Here is a 17,485-nt window from a genome sequence, read left to right as displayed (position 1 = left end):
CCCTGGAGCCTGAGACCTCAGCTATCCAAGCCCCCCACGCCCACCGCCAGCTGAGCACAACAGTGCGGGGCTGGGCAGCCAGGGAAAGCCCACCAGCTGTGGAAGTCTGCGTGGGGCAGGGGGTGAACCAGGAGAGGGTGTAGCCCGAAGCAATAGGCCCCAAGGCTTGTCGGATTTAAAGGAGGGGGGGGCGCCTGGGTGGCTCAGCTGGTGAAGCGGCTGCTTTGAGCTCCAGTCATGACCCCAGGGTGCTGGGATCGAGTCCTACATCGGGCTCCCTGCTCAACAGGGAGTTTGCTTCTCCCTCTCCCTCTGTGCGCTCGCTCTCTTTCTCTCTGTCTCTAATAAAAAAAATCTTAAAAAAAAAAAATAAAGGACAGGAGAGAGAAGAGTGATAAGTCCAACTACATAAACACAAAAAATCCAGAACAATTAAAAATGGTAAGAACCCTAAGAAAAATAGAATTAAAGGGAAATCGACACCTGAGGGGGAGGAAGGTGGCTAGGTCAATGGGTTAATATCACAAATGTTGCTTAGGGGCGCCTGGGTGGCACAGCGGTTAAGCGTCTGCCTTCGGCTCAGGGCGTGATCCCAGTGTTATGGGATCGAGCCCCACATCAGGCTCCTCCGCTGGGAGCCTGCTTCTTCCTCTCCCACTCCCCCTGCTTGTGTTCCCTCTCGCTGGCTGTCTCTATCTCTGTCAAATAAATAAATAAAATCTTAAAAAAAAAAAAAAACTCACTCCAGGTGAGTAAAGAAAATACAAATGGCCAATACAAGTGGAAACCACTCATTTTCATGTGATACTCGAATAAACAGAAATCAAGAATGAAATGCTACCGCTCTCTTTCCAAAGCCCTGCCAGTGGGCCAGGGTGTGAAGCGGTCCCGGTGTGAGCGTGTGAGGCGCGGTGGGGAAGAGGGGCTTGGCCTCCAGAATCCGTGCCGCCGCGGGGACCATCTGACACGGAGGGAAGGACAGAGGCCCGAAGATGTGAATGCTTCCAAACAAGTGAGAGCACACGAAACGCACAGCAACACGGGAGTGAGGCAGGCAGCGACCAGGGCTCCAGGAGGTGGAACGTCGCACGACCGTCTAAGATGTGTGCAAAGCCTTTCTCCTCGCACAGGTGGCGGCTGCACCTACGGTCTTTTTCTTTTTTTTAAAAGCAAGACGGTATGTACCACAGCCCACGCGCAAGGAACACACCCGAACAACAGTGGCTGACTTGTGGCGGTTAGGATCACTACCGTGATTTTTCTTCTGCTTCTATTTTTCTGCAAGATCTCTCTTTTTTTTTTTTTTAAGATTTTATTTATTTATTCGACAGAGAGAGAGACAGCAGCGAGAGAGGGAACACAAGCAGGGGGAGTGGGAGAGGAAGAAACAGGCTCATAGCGGAGGAGCCTGATGTGGGGCTCGATCCCGCAACGCCAGGATCACGCCCTGAGCCAAAGGCAGACGCTTTAACCGCTGTGCCACCCAGGCGCCCCTGCAAGATGTCTCTTTTATTTACTGTGTTGTCTACAACTTGCGCAGGGAGGACACGACTGCTGTAAAAAGGAAAAGAAATGCTGGCAGCAGAGGGAGGGCTGTTCCACCTGCGGAAGGGGCTGCACGCAGAGAGGACACGTGCGGCTCGTCTGCACTGCCCTGGCTAGAAGCTCGGCCCCCCCGAACCCCTGCTCCGTCCAGCCCCCAACCCCCACGTCCGCAGCTGCTCGGGGGTCACCACACATTCTGACACGGGCTCATGAGAGCCTTCCAACTCCGGCTCTGGGTGAGACACAAAATAGGAAAGTGGGTTAGGACCAGTACATGAAATAAATGTACACGTTCCATCTTTTTAAAATTTTACCTCGGGGTATAAAACCACTTTCACAACACACTCAGGAAACTGCTTTTGGCCCCCTGGCACTTCCCTACGGATGGAAATTTCCAGAATGAGTGTCCAGTCCCCACCCCCCACCTTAACAGGAGCCGGCCTCTAGCACTGCACCAAAATGCACCAGGCGCTCCGCTCCCCAGATGCTCACGTCCGCACCCCACCCGCGGCTGCAGCCCTCACGCACCCTGACTGACTAGCTTCACCATACTTCACAGGGCCTCCGATCCACCTCATCCCAGCATTCCCTGACTCGAGGGCATTCTGGTGGCTTCCTTTTTTTTTTTTTTTTTTTTTAAACCACCTCAAGCTGCTTCTTTGCATGGCAAAAAAAAATTGAACAGCTGCGTTCAAAGACGGACAAATTTTTCGTGGTAATGGATAGCGTCCAAGGGCTTCTCCTTCATGAGCCCCATCTCCCGGCAGCCCAGCGGGGTGGGCCAACACCGGCCCTCGAACCAGCATCGAGAGTTGTGTGTCTGCCTCCTGCTATCGGACAGGGGAGCCCAGGAACTTGCTCTTCTGATCTGGATCCCCAGTCACTTGTGAGGTTAAGCATTTTTCAGGACCACCAACAACATGCATTTCCTCTTCTCTGAACTGTCTTTCTGGTCCTCTGCTCTGCCTGTTTGCCTTTGGAATTTAAAAAATCTTCTTCACAGTTTGCAGGAACTAGATCACAGGCATCTTAAGCATTTAACTAGCATATGTACACGGCAAGCAAATTCTCCTACTCTATTCCACAGAAATGTCATTAAATCTGTTCGTTTTGTAATTGATTATATTAGAACATCTGAACAACAACAACAAAAACCCGTGAGACAAGAGCGAGGATACAAAAGGGTGGGCTGGGCCGAAGCGCTTCCCCCTGGAAGAACACCAGCCAGGACTCACAGAAGGAACCCGCACCTGAGAAGATGAGCACGTGCCTCCCCCCAATACACCCTTCGCACACACAGGGAGCTCGGGGTCCCTGGCAGCAGCTGACCTCCGTGGTGCCCAGGGCCCAGCCCACAGATCACTTAGCAACCACCAATGGGAGGAAGCGGACCTTCCAGACCATTAGCTCCTTAAGATCACTAACAGCAGGGCCAGATGTGACACAACAGGGGGTAATCCTGTCAAAAGGGTTTAACCTGGATCTCATCAGTGCCTCGACCTCACTCCAGGTCCTGGGCAGCTCCGGGGACGCAGGGAGAACATCAAGACAGCCAGGCAGCAGCAGCATCCAAACCCGGGGCACAGACCTTCTCCAAACCTGGCCCAGCCTCATCCCATCCTGATTTAGAAAGACCAAGAGGGCATATAAGGTACTGGGGGGAAACTGAGGAAATCTGGTTACGGGTGAGCTGTGAAATGACGTCAGAGGATTCCTGTCAAATCTCTCCAGCGTGACACTGGTGTTCTGTTTCGCGCAAGAATGTGCCCGCGCTGGGAGATGCCAGCTCAAGGGCCTTCGGAGAAGTGCCGCGCTGTCTGCAGCTGCTGGCCGCGCCCACCACCCACAGAATGTGAGGTGCGGAGTGGGGATGAAGGGGTGGTGGTGGTTTTTCCAAAATAAAAAGCTGGGGAGAAAATCTGGCCCATCTTCTCCTCTATAAATTCTGGGTTTCCTATCTGGCTTAAGGGGACCCTTCATATCCCCAGAAGAGACGATATTCTTTGAATTTTCTCCTGTATTTCATTTTATTTTTTTTAAAGATTTTTATTTACGTATTTAAGAAAATGAGCAAGCGAGAAAAAGAGAGAGAGCGTGCACAAGCAGGGGGAGGGGCAGAGAGAGAGGGAGAAGCAGACTCGCCAGTGAGCAGGCAGCCCAACGACGACGCGGGGCTCCATCCCAGGACCCCGAGATCATGACCCGAGCCCAAGGAGACGCTTCAGTGAGCCACCCAGGCGCTCCTTCTGCTGTACTTTAAAAGGGCGCATCTGTTTCTGGTGCAGCAGCGCCTGCGGGCCCAGAACACAGGCTCTGAGACCAGCCTTCCTGCGCCCGGTCCTGCCTCCGCAGCCCTGAGCACATCCCTTTCCATCTCTGTCCCCATCTGCAGCACAGGGGTAACTCTCGCCCTGCAGGGATGTCCAGCGAACGAGGAGGAGGCACGCAGGGTGGCGGCGGGCAGGTAAGAAGCACCCGTGGGAAGTGAATCTGGTTCGTACCGCTCTTTCTGAGATCCCAGATCTGATCCCGCCACCCTTCGCTTAGAACCCCAGCGCTCCCCGCGCCACTGCAAGAGCTGTCAATCTTGCGACATTTGCAGCACAAACACAAAGTGCTACCGTGTGGGGTGGCACATTTGAATAGTTTAAAAACACACTACGCCAGCAATTTTCATAATAAAATCAGTATTCCAGTAAAACAGTGTCTCGCAGTGCCGATCAAAGCAGCCGGGCTGCCGCGGCACCCACTCGGCCGTCCCCCCCCCATCAGCTCGCCGGGCAGGAGCCGCTCGCCGCCCGAGGCACGCACGCTTTTCTCAGACACCATGTTGATTTTTCTTTGGTGCCGACGAGCATCCCATCCGAGGCTCCGGAGATGAAGGAAGGTCTCTCCCTCAGGGCCTCAGCCACGGTCACCCTGTCGAGCCACCCGCAGAGAGGGTCACACAGGGAGGGCCAGCCCGGGCTACCTCTCTGCCAGTAACTGGCTCCTCCGCCACCCCCCGCTCCCGGGGGCCTGATGGAGGGAGGGCCACTCCCATGCTTCCCAGGGAGGCTTCCTCAATGCACAGGGAATGGCTTTTAAGACCCGAGCCAGGTGACCTGTCAGAAGCATACACCGAAAAGCAGGATACCCGTGTTTTCAATGATCTTCCAGCTCCGACCCAGCTCAGACCCCTCAGGGAGGAATGTGAATTCCAAGAGGGAGGACAGAGAACCGGACCCACCTCCACCCTCCTGCCATCACTCCACGCACGTCCGCAGCCCAGGCGAGAGGCAGCCAAGAGCCCGCCTTGAAAAGACTCCCGGGGGAGGCCCCTCCCCACTCTCCCGCCAGCGAGAAGACACAAGGCCCCACGATGACACTTGGCCCCCACCCTATGTGGCCTCCCAACTTCTGGCCCTGTTCCCCGAGGGCTGTCAGAGGGCTGATGGCCTGCAGCTCCACCTGCCCCCTGCTCCTCCGGCCAGCAGGGCTCACCAGGCTGGGGAGGGCCCCTCGGGTAGCACCATGACCCCGGAGCAGGACAGAGCACAGTGATACAGGCAGGAGGCTCCTTGAAGGACCTCCCGTGCCCAACAGGGCTCCCGGGCTGGGTACAGAGCAGGGAGGCCTCCTGGTTGTTGGTCAAGCATTCTCTGCCAGGCCAGGAGGCTCACCCAAGACTGGCTCAGGGTTCCGTGTCCACAGGGGAAGCACTGAGTGAAGCAGATACCAGCTTATGACAAATGCCTGCTGGGGGTAAGAACACCAACTGCTCTAGGCCCAGTGAGGGACAAAACTGGAAAGGTGGGCCTTGGAGCTGGACAGACCGGGTTTAGAGCCCTACCTGCTCAGTGTGTGTCTGATAGAGTCTCTCCTCAAGGGCGGTAACACCCCCCCTGGAGGGGCCCCTGTGCCGCTCAGGGCCCACTGAGTCCGCAGGCGGACTGGGGCCCAGGAAATGACAAGAGAACCTTTAACATAGGTTCAGGACCGGGTCTCCGTCCCAACAGTGCCAGGGCTGGGGAGAACGAGAGATCGACAAAATGATGGTTTCTGTCTTCTCAGGCTGGCTGAGGCCGCTCTGAGAAGTCCCATGGAAGACATCACAAGGGACTGCCCAACCTACCCCGCCTGCAGATTCCCTGGACAGAGAATCCGGGTCCTTCTTGCCACTAACAAGAGGAGGGAGGTTAAAGGAGCCTAGCGTTTTATTGCTGCAATACCATGAGATGCGGCTTCCTGGGTGTGGTCCATGATAACCTCACCTCTGAGCAGGCAGGGGGAGGAAAGCCTCCTTCCTTACTGCACTGTAGGGAGCTGGGCTGACAGCAAGGAGGCCAGCCTAGAGCTGTGGGCTGGGGGGCTTTATTCTGTGTTGCATGTCTCCCAGGAGTATGCATACATTTACAATCTCTCCGCTACAATATAAATATATATCCCGCTATTTTATATATACATACAACCCAGCATAAATTAAGGGCAAAACATAAACCGCAAAACCCTACAGAAACAGCTCCCCCCCCAAACGTCAGGACGGGGTGAAGAGCATATTGTGACATTTGCTGGTTACACGCAGCAGCATCTTGGCACCACTGTCACAGGTCACGGCTGAAGGCAAGGTGACCAGCAGGATCCATTGCCCAGCCCACCTCCTCTTGTGTAGTGGAAGGAGGTCACCATGATGCAAAAAAGCCTGGGGGCCTGACTGGGCCCTGCTGCTAACCAGTGACCTTGAACCCGCCTGTCCTGCGGAGCCGGAGGGCTGGGCTCGCCCTTCTCCAACTGTGCACGGTGGCCCGGGCCATGCAGTCAGCACCCTCTCCCCCGACCGTGTGCACCTCCCAAGCCAGCATTCCATGGGCCCTCGTAGCAAGCTGATACGCGGAAAGCCAGCTAGTCCACACGAGCCCCGTCCACCGACAGCTCACCGGCCTGCATGTCCACTCCTGGGTCGGGCCACCAGCACTCGAGACCACGCGGGCCCATCCCGCAGCAGAGGGAAGGAGCCGTGGGAATAGCCATGCCTTTGCCCGCCCACCTTTCTTCCCTCGCCCGAATTCAGGATTACCCTCCAGGCCGGCAACAGGTAGGCCCAGGGCTCAGAGGTCAGCGGCAGCTGCGGGGCATGCAGGGGCCGCACAAGGACACCCGAGCTACACTGAGCCTGTGGCCAACCCGCCAGTAATGAGGCGCCACCTGCGAGGCGCCCACGACACACGCGTTCATCTCGTAAGAACGGGCCCTGGGCTCACAGCCCACCTCCCATGCTGGGGCAGAACCGCATGAATGCGGCTCCCAAGTGTGGAGCGTGAGAACCCCGTGACAGGGACAGGTTCCGCGGGGGTGCCCTCACCACAGCGGTGGTCTTCAGGCTTTCAGAAAACACACGGTGACGAAAAGCGACTGCAGACTCAGTCAACTTCTCAATGGATCTGTTTGCAATCAATCACCAGAGCCATAGCGGGTGCTTGGAAAGCGCACGCCTGTTGCCTGGCTGATGGAAAACAGCAGGACCTACAGGAAACGCATGTTATTATTATTATTATTATTATTTTAAGATTTCTATTTAATTTGAGAGAGAGCAAGAGAGAGAGAGAGGGAGAAGCAGATTCCCCGCTGACAAGGAAGCCCGACACGGGGCTCGATCCCAGGACCCCAGAATCCTGACCTGAGCCAAAGGCAGACGCTTAACCGACTGAGCCACCCAGGCACCCAGGGGACGTTATTATTAATGCAATACTTTATAAAGCTAAATCAAAAAGGATGCACTTTTGTGTTCACTTTTTACACAAACGGGTATTCTTTGGTTTATTCCGGCCTAAAATTAGAGCTGCTTTTCCACTGCCACGGCCACAGGCCCTGCGTGGCTACGAGCGCTCAAGATTCGGCATGTCCCAGGGGAGCGGTGCTGAGGGCGGAGCTTGAAGACGGGGTGAGAAAAGAGTATAAAAAACCCATTAATAACTTCTCATATTGACTGCATGTGGAGATAACATTTCAGACACACAGGGTCAAATAAGATACAATACTAAAATTCACTTCACCTTTTTTTGTTTTTTTAACCTTTCTTAATACGGCTTCTTGAAAATTTAAATGGACACGTGGGACTCACCTTCGTAACTGGACAGTGCTGGATTGAGTCAACAGGCAATCAAATAAAGGCAATGCTGGGTGCCCATGGACACACTCCTGTGACAAGCTGTGGTCCAGGGCCTGGGCCCATCTGCTGAACCTCAAATCCTGAGGTGGTTCCCCACGCCGGGGCCCACCAGGCTATACCAGTTCACCCCAAACTCCGCCACTGCAGATTCTAAGCACCCCCGGAGGAGCCATGGGGCGCGGACACGGCGCCCTCAGTCCCCACTCCCACCCTGCAAAGGCAGCGGCCAGCACCTAGTGTATGAATGATGGAACAGGACCCAGCACAAGACGAGCACTTCCGAGGGAACAGTAATGGTCTGAAAGTTCTGCACGCATTCGCCGACTTCATTCTCACACCTACACGATGAAATGGGCGCTTGTTAACCTCATTTCAGCAACAAAGAAGCCAAGACGCAGGGAGATGAAGGGACTCACCAAAGGTCACACTGCTACCAACTGGTAAGTCTGGGATTCAGATCTAGGCAGTGTGGCCCCAGAACCAGGTTCATAACCATTACCCCCAGTAGACGAGGAAGGACACCCAGCATTCAGTCGACCACATCACCCAATGTAAAGCAGTCTAGAATAGTCCATATTCCATCACCAAGCAGAGGAGCGCTTGGGAGCAACTAAGAGGCACCAAATCTTCACAGCTCTTCACACCAAAGGCTCTAGGGCCTTCCTATAGAGCCTGATTAACCCCAAATCCTCAGGGCAGAGAGGTCTGTCGGCCCCTCCCTGGGAGACAGCAGGCAGCAGAGCCAGCAGGGCGAGCACTGCAGGGTCCAGATCTCCCAGCCTCGCCGGCCCCACCACGCACACAGACACATCGCCGGAGAGGTCGGGACTGGGCTCGAATCCCACTCTACGAGCTTGGGCTCTGGGTTTGCAAGCCATCAAAACATCAAATTAAAAGGCAAAAGAGAAAGTGCTGTAGGCGGGCACACCAACGGTGGCCAGGAGGGGTGCCGACAGACAAGAAAGAGAAAGAAAACCACCCGCTATAAACAGGCACAAAAACAGAGCAGGCATAGCCCTCCAAAATCACGTGGTGTGGGTCGCTCTCCTCAGCGCCCAGAGGACAGCCCGGTCAGCTCAGCCCAGGGTCTGGGGGGCCCGAGCCCCGCCTGACAGCCCGAGGCCATGGCTTCCCGCCAGCAGACAAATGCTCACTTGAGAAAAATCCACATTAAGAGATTAAAACTATCTTACATGCTGTAGGAAAAGAGTAACAAACCAAGAGGAAAATGAATAAAGGACATGAACAGAATTAAACAAAATGCAAATGACCAAAATTGTTCTTTAATGTTGACTCTCAATAGTCATCAAACCAACACAAAAACAACAAGGAAAAGCATCTAATGGTGGTGGTGGTGGTGTTTTTAATCTATGAGGTGGGCGGGGGGGGGGGGGGGGGGGGCGGGTAGGGCGGGGAGCAGGCACGGTACCCCTAGAAACAGGAGGGCTTTCCTGGAGGGCAGTGTGGCGTGCAGCAAAAGTCCTAAAAACATGCACTCCTGACCGTCTCGCCATTTCCTTTTGGGAATTTGTCCCAAGGAAGCGACCAGACAAGTATACGAAGGTCTATGTGCAAGAAGATGCATGAGAAACCATACTTTCTTTAAAAGGCATCCTACAGCCTTTTATTTTATATTTTGGTTTTTAAAAGGTTTCATTTATATATTGGACAGACAGACAAGACTGCGGCAGAGAGAGAGGGAGAAGCAGGCTCCCCGCTGAACAGGGAGCCCGACTCAGGAGTCGATCCCAGGACCCTGGGATCATGACCTGAGCTGAAGGCAGACGCTTAACCGACTGAGCCACCCAGGCGCCCATGCAGTCTTTTAAAATAGTGGCGAGCATTCGCTGTGCGCTCGCTCGGTGCCAGGCCCCACCGTGAGCCCCTCGCACACACGACCCCAGCAAGCCTTACGTGGCGCCACTCTGCGGGGAGGTTTTGTTATTTACCCCTGCGTCACGCTCAGCCCAAGGCGCACCCCGCGAACAGGCTGGACCGGAGGCCACAGAGCCAAGACTGAGATGGTCCAAGGACCCGTGTGGGGAGTCACGGCGAACTGCACAGAATCAAGAGAACGCAAGTCTCAAAAAAGACAGGTCAAGCAAGGGGTGACCTGCCCGTCGCAGCCTGGCAGGCATGAGAACCCAGGTCTCCTGATTCCCCGGCAGGGAGCTACCAGACGAGCAGAAGAACGCAGGGGCTCCCATTCTCCCAGCACGGTGTTTTCCACCAAAATCCCACTTTTGTCGAGAAATGCCAATAACATCAAATCAATCACAGTCGTTGATAGCAGATATGCGTAGGGTAGAAAACACCTAGAAAACACCAGAGGGACGCACATCGGGCAGCCCGTGGCTCCTACCTCTGGGGGCACTGGGAGGGGGGGCACACGTTCCTTCTACTTCCTTCCCTGTCTAAATTTGTTATAATAAGCGTGCATTACTTTTGCCACTTCCACATAATATTCAAATGTTTTAAATATATATCTACGCTGCTTGGGGAGGGGAGAGACATGTCCCAGAGCCACCATTCGGCTGGCGATTCAAGACATCCAGAAGAAGATTACGGCAGGAAAGAGGAGCCCTAAATTCTCTCTAAGCTGTATTCCAAGTGTGCACAGGTTAAACTGGAGGTCAAAAAGCTTCCCTGAGAGGCACCTTAGGAGGGTTGATGGGGCATCTGGTCTGAGCCACCAAAGCACATTCATCTATCCGTCCACGTCCACGGGGGAGGCACCAGCCCTCCAGCCGGAAAACCAGTTCCTGCTGCTCCTAGTTGCTCAATCTAAGTCCCAGGCTTTGCAAAATGGGGATGATACCTGCATGCCTAGAAAGAGACCCGCCACGTGTGGCAAAGGCCTCATAACGATGTCCGGTGGGCAGGCAGAGAATGCTAAGCCGTGGAACTCAGCACCAGCCAATGCCTACATCCCAGAAGCACGTGCTCCAGGCCACCTGCCCTCTCCCACTTCCTTCACCCTAAGGCTCAGCTCCATGTCCCAAAACTACCTTCCCTTTACCCCTCGGCCTGCAAGTCTGTGAGAGGTCAGAAGGAAAGCAATCTGGTTAAACCAATTTCAAGTTACCTGCATATTAAAAAGAGAAGGTAGGCCAAAGGCCCCCGGCTGGGCGTTCAGGTGATGCCAAGTAAGGACACAGTTCTCAGGGCCCCAGTCTGCCCCTCTCCCCGCCCCCAGGCCTCGGTTCCCCTAAGCCTGCTTCTCAAGAAAGGCATCTTCGCTCCCTCCACCCCTAAGGTTCTAAGGCCACGGACTCCCTGACAGCTCGTAGGGAAGGCTCACAGTGCAAATGCACAGTGTGGACACTAAGGACTTATGGGTCGGCCTCCCCTCCTGCCTGCTCTCCCCCTGGCCACTGTTCCCTCTGCCACTCACCCCCCGCCCCCCTCAAGAGCCTGCTCTCAGCCACACCTGCCCTAACGCTCCTGCTTCACCCTCACAGAGTGGCCCAGCTCCCCCAGGATTCCATGCCATCTTACGGGGTCTCCTGGAACACGGTGAGGTATAAGTAAATTAATACAGGATAAAGCATGAAAAACTCCCAAACCAGGGTCCTCTGGCCTGTCCCCTCTGGACTCCGTGCCCCAGGCGTGCAGACTGTTCCTTGAACACCACACCATACTTTCTCCATCCCTTGCTGCCTCTGCAAACCTGTTCTCCGGGATCCCCATGCCTGGCATACACATTCAACTAAGAGATGAAAGAGGAAAGTCAGCAGTCTGAGCTAGCTGCCACAGGGTGCTGTAGGAGCAAGGACTGTCATATTTGTAGGGGGTCTTCCACCGGGCAGAGAGCAGAAGCTCAGTGGCAGAGGACTGAATGGGGGGGATGCCATCTCTGCTACCTGAGGTCCTACAGCCTGAGGAGGTGGTCTTTCCATCCCTCTCCCGTGACCTTGAAGAAAGGGGTCTTGAGGAGTCTTCCCCAGGCTCTAACCTTTGCCCCGGTTTTCTTAAAATCTGGGCTTTATTCCCACTACTCCCAGCCCCCACTCTGGCACCTCCTACAGGCTGATCTGTTCACCTGCAGGGTCCAGAGTGCCCGTGTGGCCCCTCCCCGCCTCCTCCCTGCCTTCCACTGTGCTACATGCAACTGGGCCACAAGGGAGGAGCTAAATCAATGTACCTGGAACAAATATGACTTTCCCCGGCCACTAGCACCCACACAGACATCCTCCTTTTCAGAATTCCTAGAGCTCTTTGGTGCAAAGTCCTGCTGAAGCCTCCAGGCCCCCACCAGGCACTCATTCCCGCAACCAGCTAATTACCGGCATGCCCGGGGAAGTGACAAACCCAGATCCCTGGGCCCCCATCTCAAGCCGACTGAATCAGATCGCTCGCAGGAAGCGGCGGAAATGTGTACTTCAGCAGGTCCCCCAGGTGGGTGTTACTACCAGGCTGGCGACCGGCTACCCTGAGGAAGAGGCAGAAGGGCAAAGGAGCCCAGGAGAGAGCGTCCCTGTCTCCAAAATGGCTACGGTTGCTCTCCACCTGTCTCAGCATCCCAGGGCCGCTGCCAGGATCTCATCACCCAGAGGAAGCAAGACAAACTCAAGCCCCAGGCAGGCCTGAGAGGGAGAGTCGCTGCTGAGGGGGCACCCCCTGCCCGCTCCCTCTGAGCCATCCCCAGCATGCCCTGCCCACAGCTCAGGGGCACCGTCCCTCTCTAGCCTCAGCTTGAACCCACCAGGAAAACCTGCACCTGCCAACTGATCTCAGTCCCAGAGCACTACCAAGCCCCACGTCCTGGTGGCGGGCCAGCAGAGCCTGAGGAAGCCCTCAAAGAGTGAGGTGCCGCAGGAATGCTCAGGGGGACTCCGCTGTTTAAAAAAAAATGTTGGAGGAAAACAAAGGGGACAGCAACAAGTCACCACCAGCTGACCAAGCCCAGTTCCTGCCCAACGAGTAGCCACACGGCACATCCAAGGCCACGGTGCGCTTCCCAGGCCTCGCCGTGGGTCTGCAGGGCCCACCCCCGCTCAGACTCCACTGGGACAGACCTCCCGGATAACGGATAACGTCTACTCAGACACCAGCCCGCCTTGCCAGGCCACTTGCTGGGACCCCGAGGCTGCTTCTCCCAGCAGCTCGCCCTGGCTCCTGGCTCACTTGGCCCAGTGTCTGGAGCTTCCACGTGCCCAGGCTGTCCCCCATTTGGCCCGAGGCCCAGTTCCTCTGCAGCCCTCTTTCTAGGACACAGCCAGGAGACCTGAGCAAGTCTCAAGAGCTCCTTTCCTTGCAGACTCCTACCCGAGGTCCCGCATGATCCCTCCTTTGTCCAAGCCTCAGTTTCCCCACCACAGAGATGAGACTGGCTCAGAGGCTCTGCCCACAGTTAAGTCTTTTCTATCCCTCCACCCCACCTCTGGGTTACACTCTTTCATTCCTCAAAACTGCAGGATGGACACCGTTTCTCCTTCCTTGGCCTTTGGTGGAAAAGGAACTAACTTTTCAGAAACAATCCGTCTCCCCTCAAACCCTGTCCTGAAACAGGGAAGCTGAATGTTCCTGTGAAACAATGGGAAGGGCGGGAGGAAGCCCTGGCCACAGGGTTAGAGGTGACTGAAGGAGGCAGGGAGAAGACCGGAGGGCAAGGTGCCATCACGTTCCCTCAGTCCCAAACGGATCCTGACTACGTCTCCTAGGTCACCTTCAGAGCTGGGACAAATAAATCCCTCACCGAAGTATTACCGGAGTGAAGCGGAAGCTTATTATACACTAGGAAAATGTCATCCCTTCCCGCTAAGAGGCTCGGCCCTAGTAAACACAGACCGGCCTCCCCGGCTACGGATGTGTTATGTAACACGAGGACCCAGGTCTGCTGGGCCCTGGCAGGGGGGCTCGGTCAGGCTCACAGGGAGAAGGGGAACGCCCCGAGAAGCTGCTCCCCTCCCACCCCCAAGAAAGAAGGTGGGGACGCTGTTTTACAAGGCAGCAGCAATATGGTTTGGCAGATGGAGGGACTCTACTGCAAGAAGGGTACAGGGCAGAAATTGGAGAAGGAGTTTTCTGGGTTTTTGGTTTTTTTTTCTGCCTGCCTAGGGCTGGGTGACAAAAGTGGGGAAGCAGGGGTGAGATGGGTACTAAAGATGGATTCTAGGAGACAGGCTGGGAGAAAAGGGGGAGCAGGAAGAAAGAGGTGGGAGGCCCTGCCAAGAAAGAGCAGGGAAGCAGGGATCAGGAGAGCTGAGAGCGGATGTGTGAGGAGCAGCTGGGCCTGGTGACAATGAGACATCGGGTCCCAGGATTCACGATGGTGATACCAAGCTTCCAGGCCAAGCAAACAGAACATGAGGTACTTCCAAACCGCAATGGGGAAGTTGGTCACGGGGAAGGGCTCTAAGTGGGGAAATTCTGCCTGTCATGTTGAATTCAAGACAGGATGAAAACTCAGTGCATCCCAGGAACCATGGCCTTCACGTCACAGAAGATGCCCAGCTGGCGACCTCCGGAGCTGGGGTGTGTGTTGGGGGAGGGGGGAGGGGCAGTCACAGATCCTGTTAAGGAAGTTGGAGCTGGATGGGAATCTGGCTAATTCCTGCCCCTCCCTGCTCGGGGAAGTGTTCGGCAGCCGATGTCTTTCTTTCCTCAGTCCCTTCCGTAGCTATCCCACCAAGTCTCTTCACCAAAACGAGCTGGGGGTATCTTAGAGCCTATTGGGAACTTCTACTTCCTGGGAAGGACAGTGAAGCCACAAGGCATGGCCGCTCTCCCTGCCCCACCCGCTTCGGATCTAGGAGAAAAATTTGGTCATCTCCTCTCTTTGGGGCCCTAGGCTCACACAAATGCCATCTTCTGGTCCCCAGCCACAACAGTGATTCAGGCCATTTACTCAGATCCATGTTAATGAGTTTTTCCTGTCGCCTAATTAGTTCACAGTGAACTCAGCCTTGAGAGGAAAGAGGTAAGAGAGGACTGGGGAAAGGACAGAGGAAGTCTTCAGATTAGAACGTTGCGAGAACAGGGCAGGACCCCAACTCTTAATGGGGTCCTCTACTCCCAAAATACTGAATGCTCCTTCCCCAACTGGGGGGCCTTCCAAAAGCAGAAAGAATGTTCAGGTGAGCCCCCAGAGCCTCACACAAGATGAGAACGTGGCCCTAATTGTGAGACCCAAGAAGTAGACAGGTCCCTGCCCACAACTCCATCTCATCACCAAAAAACCCCCTGCAATTCCCCCTGCATTTCCACTAAAGCTGAACCCACCACCTGCTGGTGGGCGTCCCCCTTCAAATGGAGCGGGGAGGAGGCAGATGACCCAGGGTGAGGCCCATCTGCTCCTTGGGCGCTCAAAGGTCACAGTGCCACCAGGCTTTCTGTGGGTGCGGCGAGCCCCCACCACATCAGGGGTCGTGGGATATGTGCCAGCAGCGTGCACCCACTTCCTCTGCCCACCTTGGCAGCCAGAATCCCGGGCCCAAAAGCCTAGAGAAAGGAGCGCTGGGCAGGGCAGCAGCCCGGGGTTCTGGCATTCGACGCCCGGCACCGTGTCCATGGAGGTCAGTCACCCCCCCCCCCGCAGTCCCGCGCCCGCCTCCCGAGCGGTTCCCGGGTGCGCGTGGGACCCGGCGAAGGCGCGGATGTACCGGCCGGCGCCTCCCACGCGGTCGCGCCGCCGGAGCCCCGCGCCAGGCCCGGCCTGCGCCCGCCTGGCAGCGGCAGCGTACGGGGTGTGCGTCGGGAAAGGGCGCCGCGGCGAGCGCCACCCTCCGGGGCCCGCGGGCGCTGGGCCCGGGAAGGCTGCCATCCACTAACGGGAGGCTCGATCCCCCGCCCAGCCGCGGGGAAGGGCCGGGGCAACGGCCCCACCTCCCGGCCCGCCGAGGCCCTGGACTGCGCCCACCTTCCCTCGCCATGCCTGGCCAGCTCTGGCCCTAGCCCCCCGGACCTCTGCGGCTCTGAGCGCACCTGTCCCGGGAGCGACACCACCCTCGCGCCCTGGAGCACTAAGAGCAGAAAACGTGTCCCCTGGCACGGGACCGGCCCCGAGCCCCAGTGTCCCCGGACGAGACATAGCGAAGCCTGGACGAGCGTTCTGCAGCGCCGGCGATCAGCACACCGCGTGGCTGGGACCTCAGGCGTGCGAGGACCCCCAGACAGGGAGAGCGTGGCCGAGCCGGGCCACCGCGCCCCATCTCCCGCAGACCCCGGCTCCGCTCACCCTCGATGGAGATGACGTGCTCTCGGATCTGGTTCTGCAGCGCCAAGTCCTCGATGCGCTCGATCAGGTCGTAGATGGCGTAGATATTGGGATGCACGGATTCGAAGCGTTGGATCTCGGCCCGGATGGCTGCCGAGTTGGAGAGCGCGAACTGCTGGGGGGGCCCGCCGGCCAGCTGCTGCGAGGGGCCGCCGCCGCCCCCAGCCCCCGGCCCCGCGCCGCCGAACTGCCCGCCGCCCCCCGCGCCGCCGCCGCCACCGCCGCCGCCCCCCGGCGCCGCCAGGCTCGGCTGCTGCTGCGGGCTCTGCCCCCCGCCCGCCTGGAAGTTCATGGCTCTGGAGCCGCGGGGCCCGAGGCGGGCCCGGCCGGGGCCCGGGGCGGCGCTGCGGCGGCGGCGGTGGCGGGCGGGCGCGCGGGGCTGGCGGGGCCGGGACTACGGAGCCGGCGGCGCGGGGCTAGCGCATGAGGCCGGAGGCCGGGGGCCGAGGCCGGGAGGCGCCGCCGCGCACGCTGTGGTCGCCGCTGCAGGGCGCTTCTCGGCGCCGCGATCCCGCTGCCTCGGAGCAGCCTCCAGCGGCAACAACAACGGGACCGGGAGCGCGCGGCCCGGGCCCTCCCCCCGCGTCATGCGCACGCACCGCCGCCCCCGCCAGCTCCGGCACACGCAGCCCGAGCCCCCCTCCCCGCCGCCCCCGCCCCTCCTGCGCGCCGGCCCCAGCGCCCCCGCCCCTCGCTCGCTAGCTGGCTCTTCAGCCTCCACCCCCAAGCCGCGCGCTCCAGCCCCGGCGCCCGGGCCCCTCCCACCCAGCCCTGGCCCTTCCGCCTGCTCTCCAGCCCCCACCCACACCCGCCTTGAGGGCCACCGGCTCCAAGTGGACAGCTGCTCGGGCCTCCTCCCGGCCCCGGCTGTCTCTTTCGCCTCCCTGCTCTGGTCTGGGTGGGGTGTCCGATCTTTGGGCAGTGCCCGAGCAGTGTGCCCTGAGCCTGAGAGTGCTGATGAACGCGGCGGATTGGCCGAGAAGGGCCACCAGCCCAGGCACAGCTGCGCCTCACTTACACGGTCCTGCATTTAGTGCTGCACAGGCTCCCCTGTTCCCGCCCGAGATCATCCCTGGAGACCACCCTGTCCCCGGGGTTCTCTCTCTGGTCGTCCCCTGGAGTCGCCACTGTGGGCTGCAGCACAGAGCCTGGAAATCTGGGTTCCCGGCTTCTATTTCCAATTCTCCCTGGGAGCTTCATCAGCAAGGCCCTTGGAAGTGGCTCTTTGAACAACAGCCCCTCGCTCATCTTCAGGCTTCTCCTAAAAGACCCCCCTGTGGGACTGGGACGGTTCACTGTCTGCCACCGCTCCGGACCCACTGGTACATGGGCAAAGAAGAGAGAGGAATCCAATATGATGTCTTCTTCCCCCACTCACCCCATTCAAGAGATTCACCAGAGCCCACATGGCTCTCTTCATTGTCCTCAACCCCTTGCCCATTTTGTGTTCCTGCCACTCCTTCAGGGGCCAGGGAGATCCCTTCGATGTTTTAGTCCCTCTACATCCCCACCGCCAAAGCTGTCTGCTAGTCAGACCTCACCCCCAACTTTTGCAAAAATGCCTAAGAGAGGTC

At 57.5% G+C, this 17,485-nt stretch overlaps 1 protein-coding gene across 4 annotated transcripts in view; it reads right to left on the bottom strand.

Annotated features, from left to right (window-relative positions):
• Window positions 1-16,218, bottom strand: part of AGAP3 (ArfGAP with GTPase domain, ankyrin repeat and PH domain 3) — a 53,360-nt gene extending 37,142 nt beyond the window's left edge. For all 4 annotated transcript variants that reach the window (XM_026479170.4, XM_048212959.2, XM_048212958.2 and 1 more), the window contains exon 1: window positions 15,873-16,218. In XM_026479170.4, coding sequence (XP_026334955.2) covers window positions 15,873-16,203 — 331 coding nt within the window. In that variant the 5' untranslated portion in view covers window positions 16,204-16,218. The remainder of the gene's footprint in view (window positions 1-15,872) is intronic.
• Between the last annotated feature and the right edge of the window lie 1,267 nt (window positions 16,219-17,485).

The sequence above is a fragment of the Ursus arctos genome, unplaced genomic scaffold (genome assembly GCF_023065955.2).
Source record: "Ursus arctos isolate Adak ecotype North America unplaced genomic scaffold, UrsArc2.0 scaffold_3, whole genome shotgun sequence".
NCBI classification, from domain to species: domain Eukaryota; kingdom Metazoa; phylum Chordata; class Mammalia; order Carnivora; family Ursidae; genus Ursus; species Ursus arctos.
This window is presented reverse-complemented; position numbering and strand designations above follow the sequence as displayed.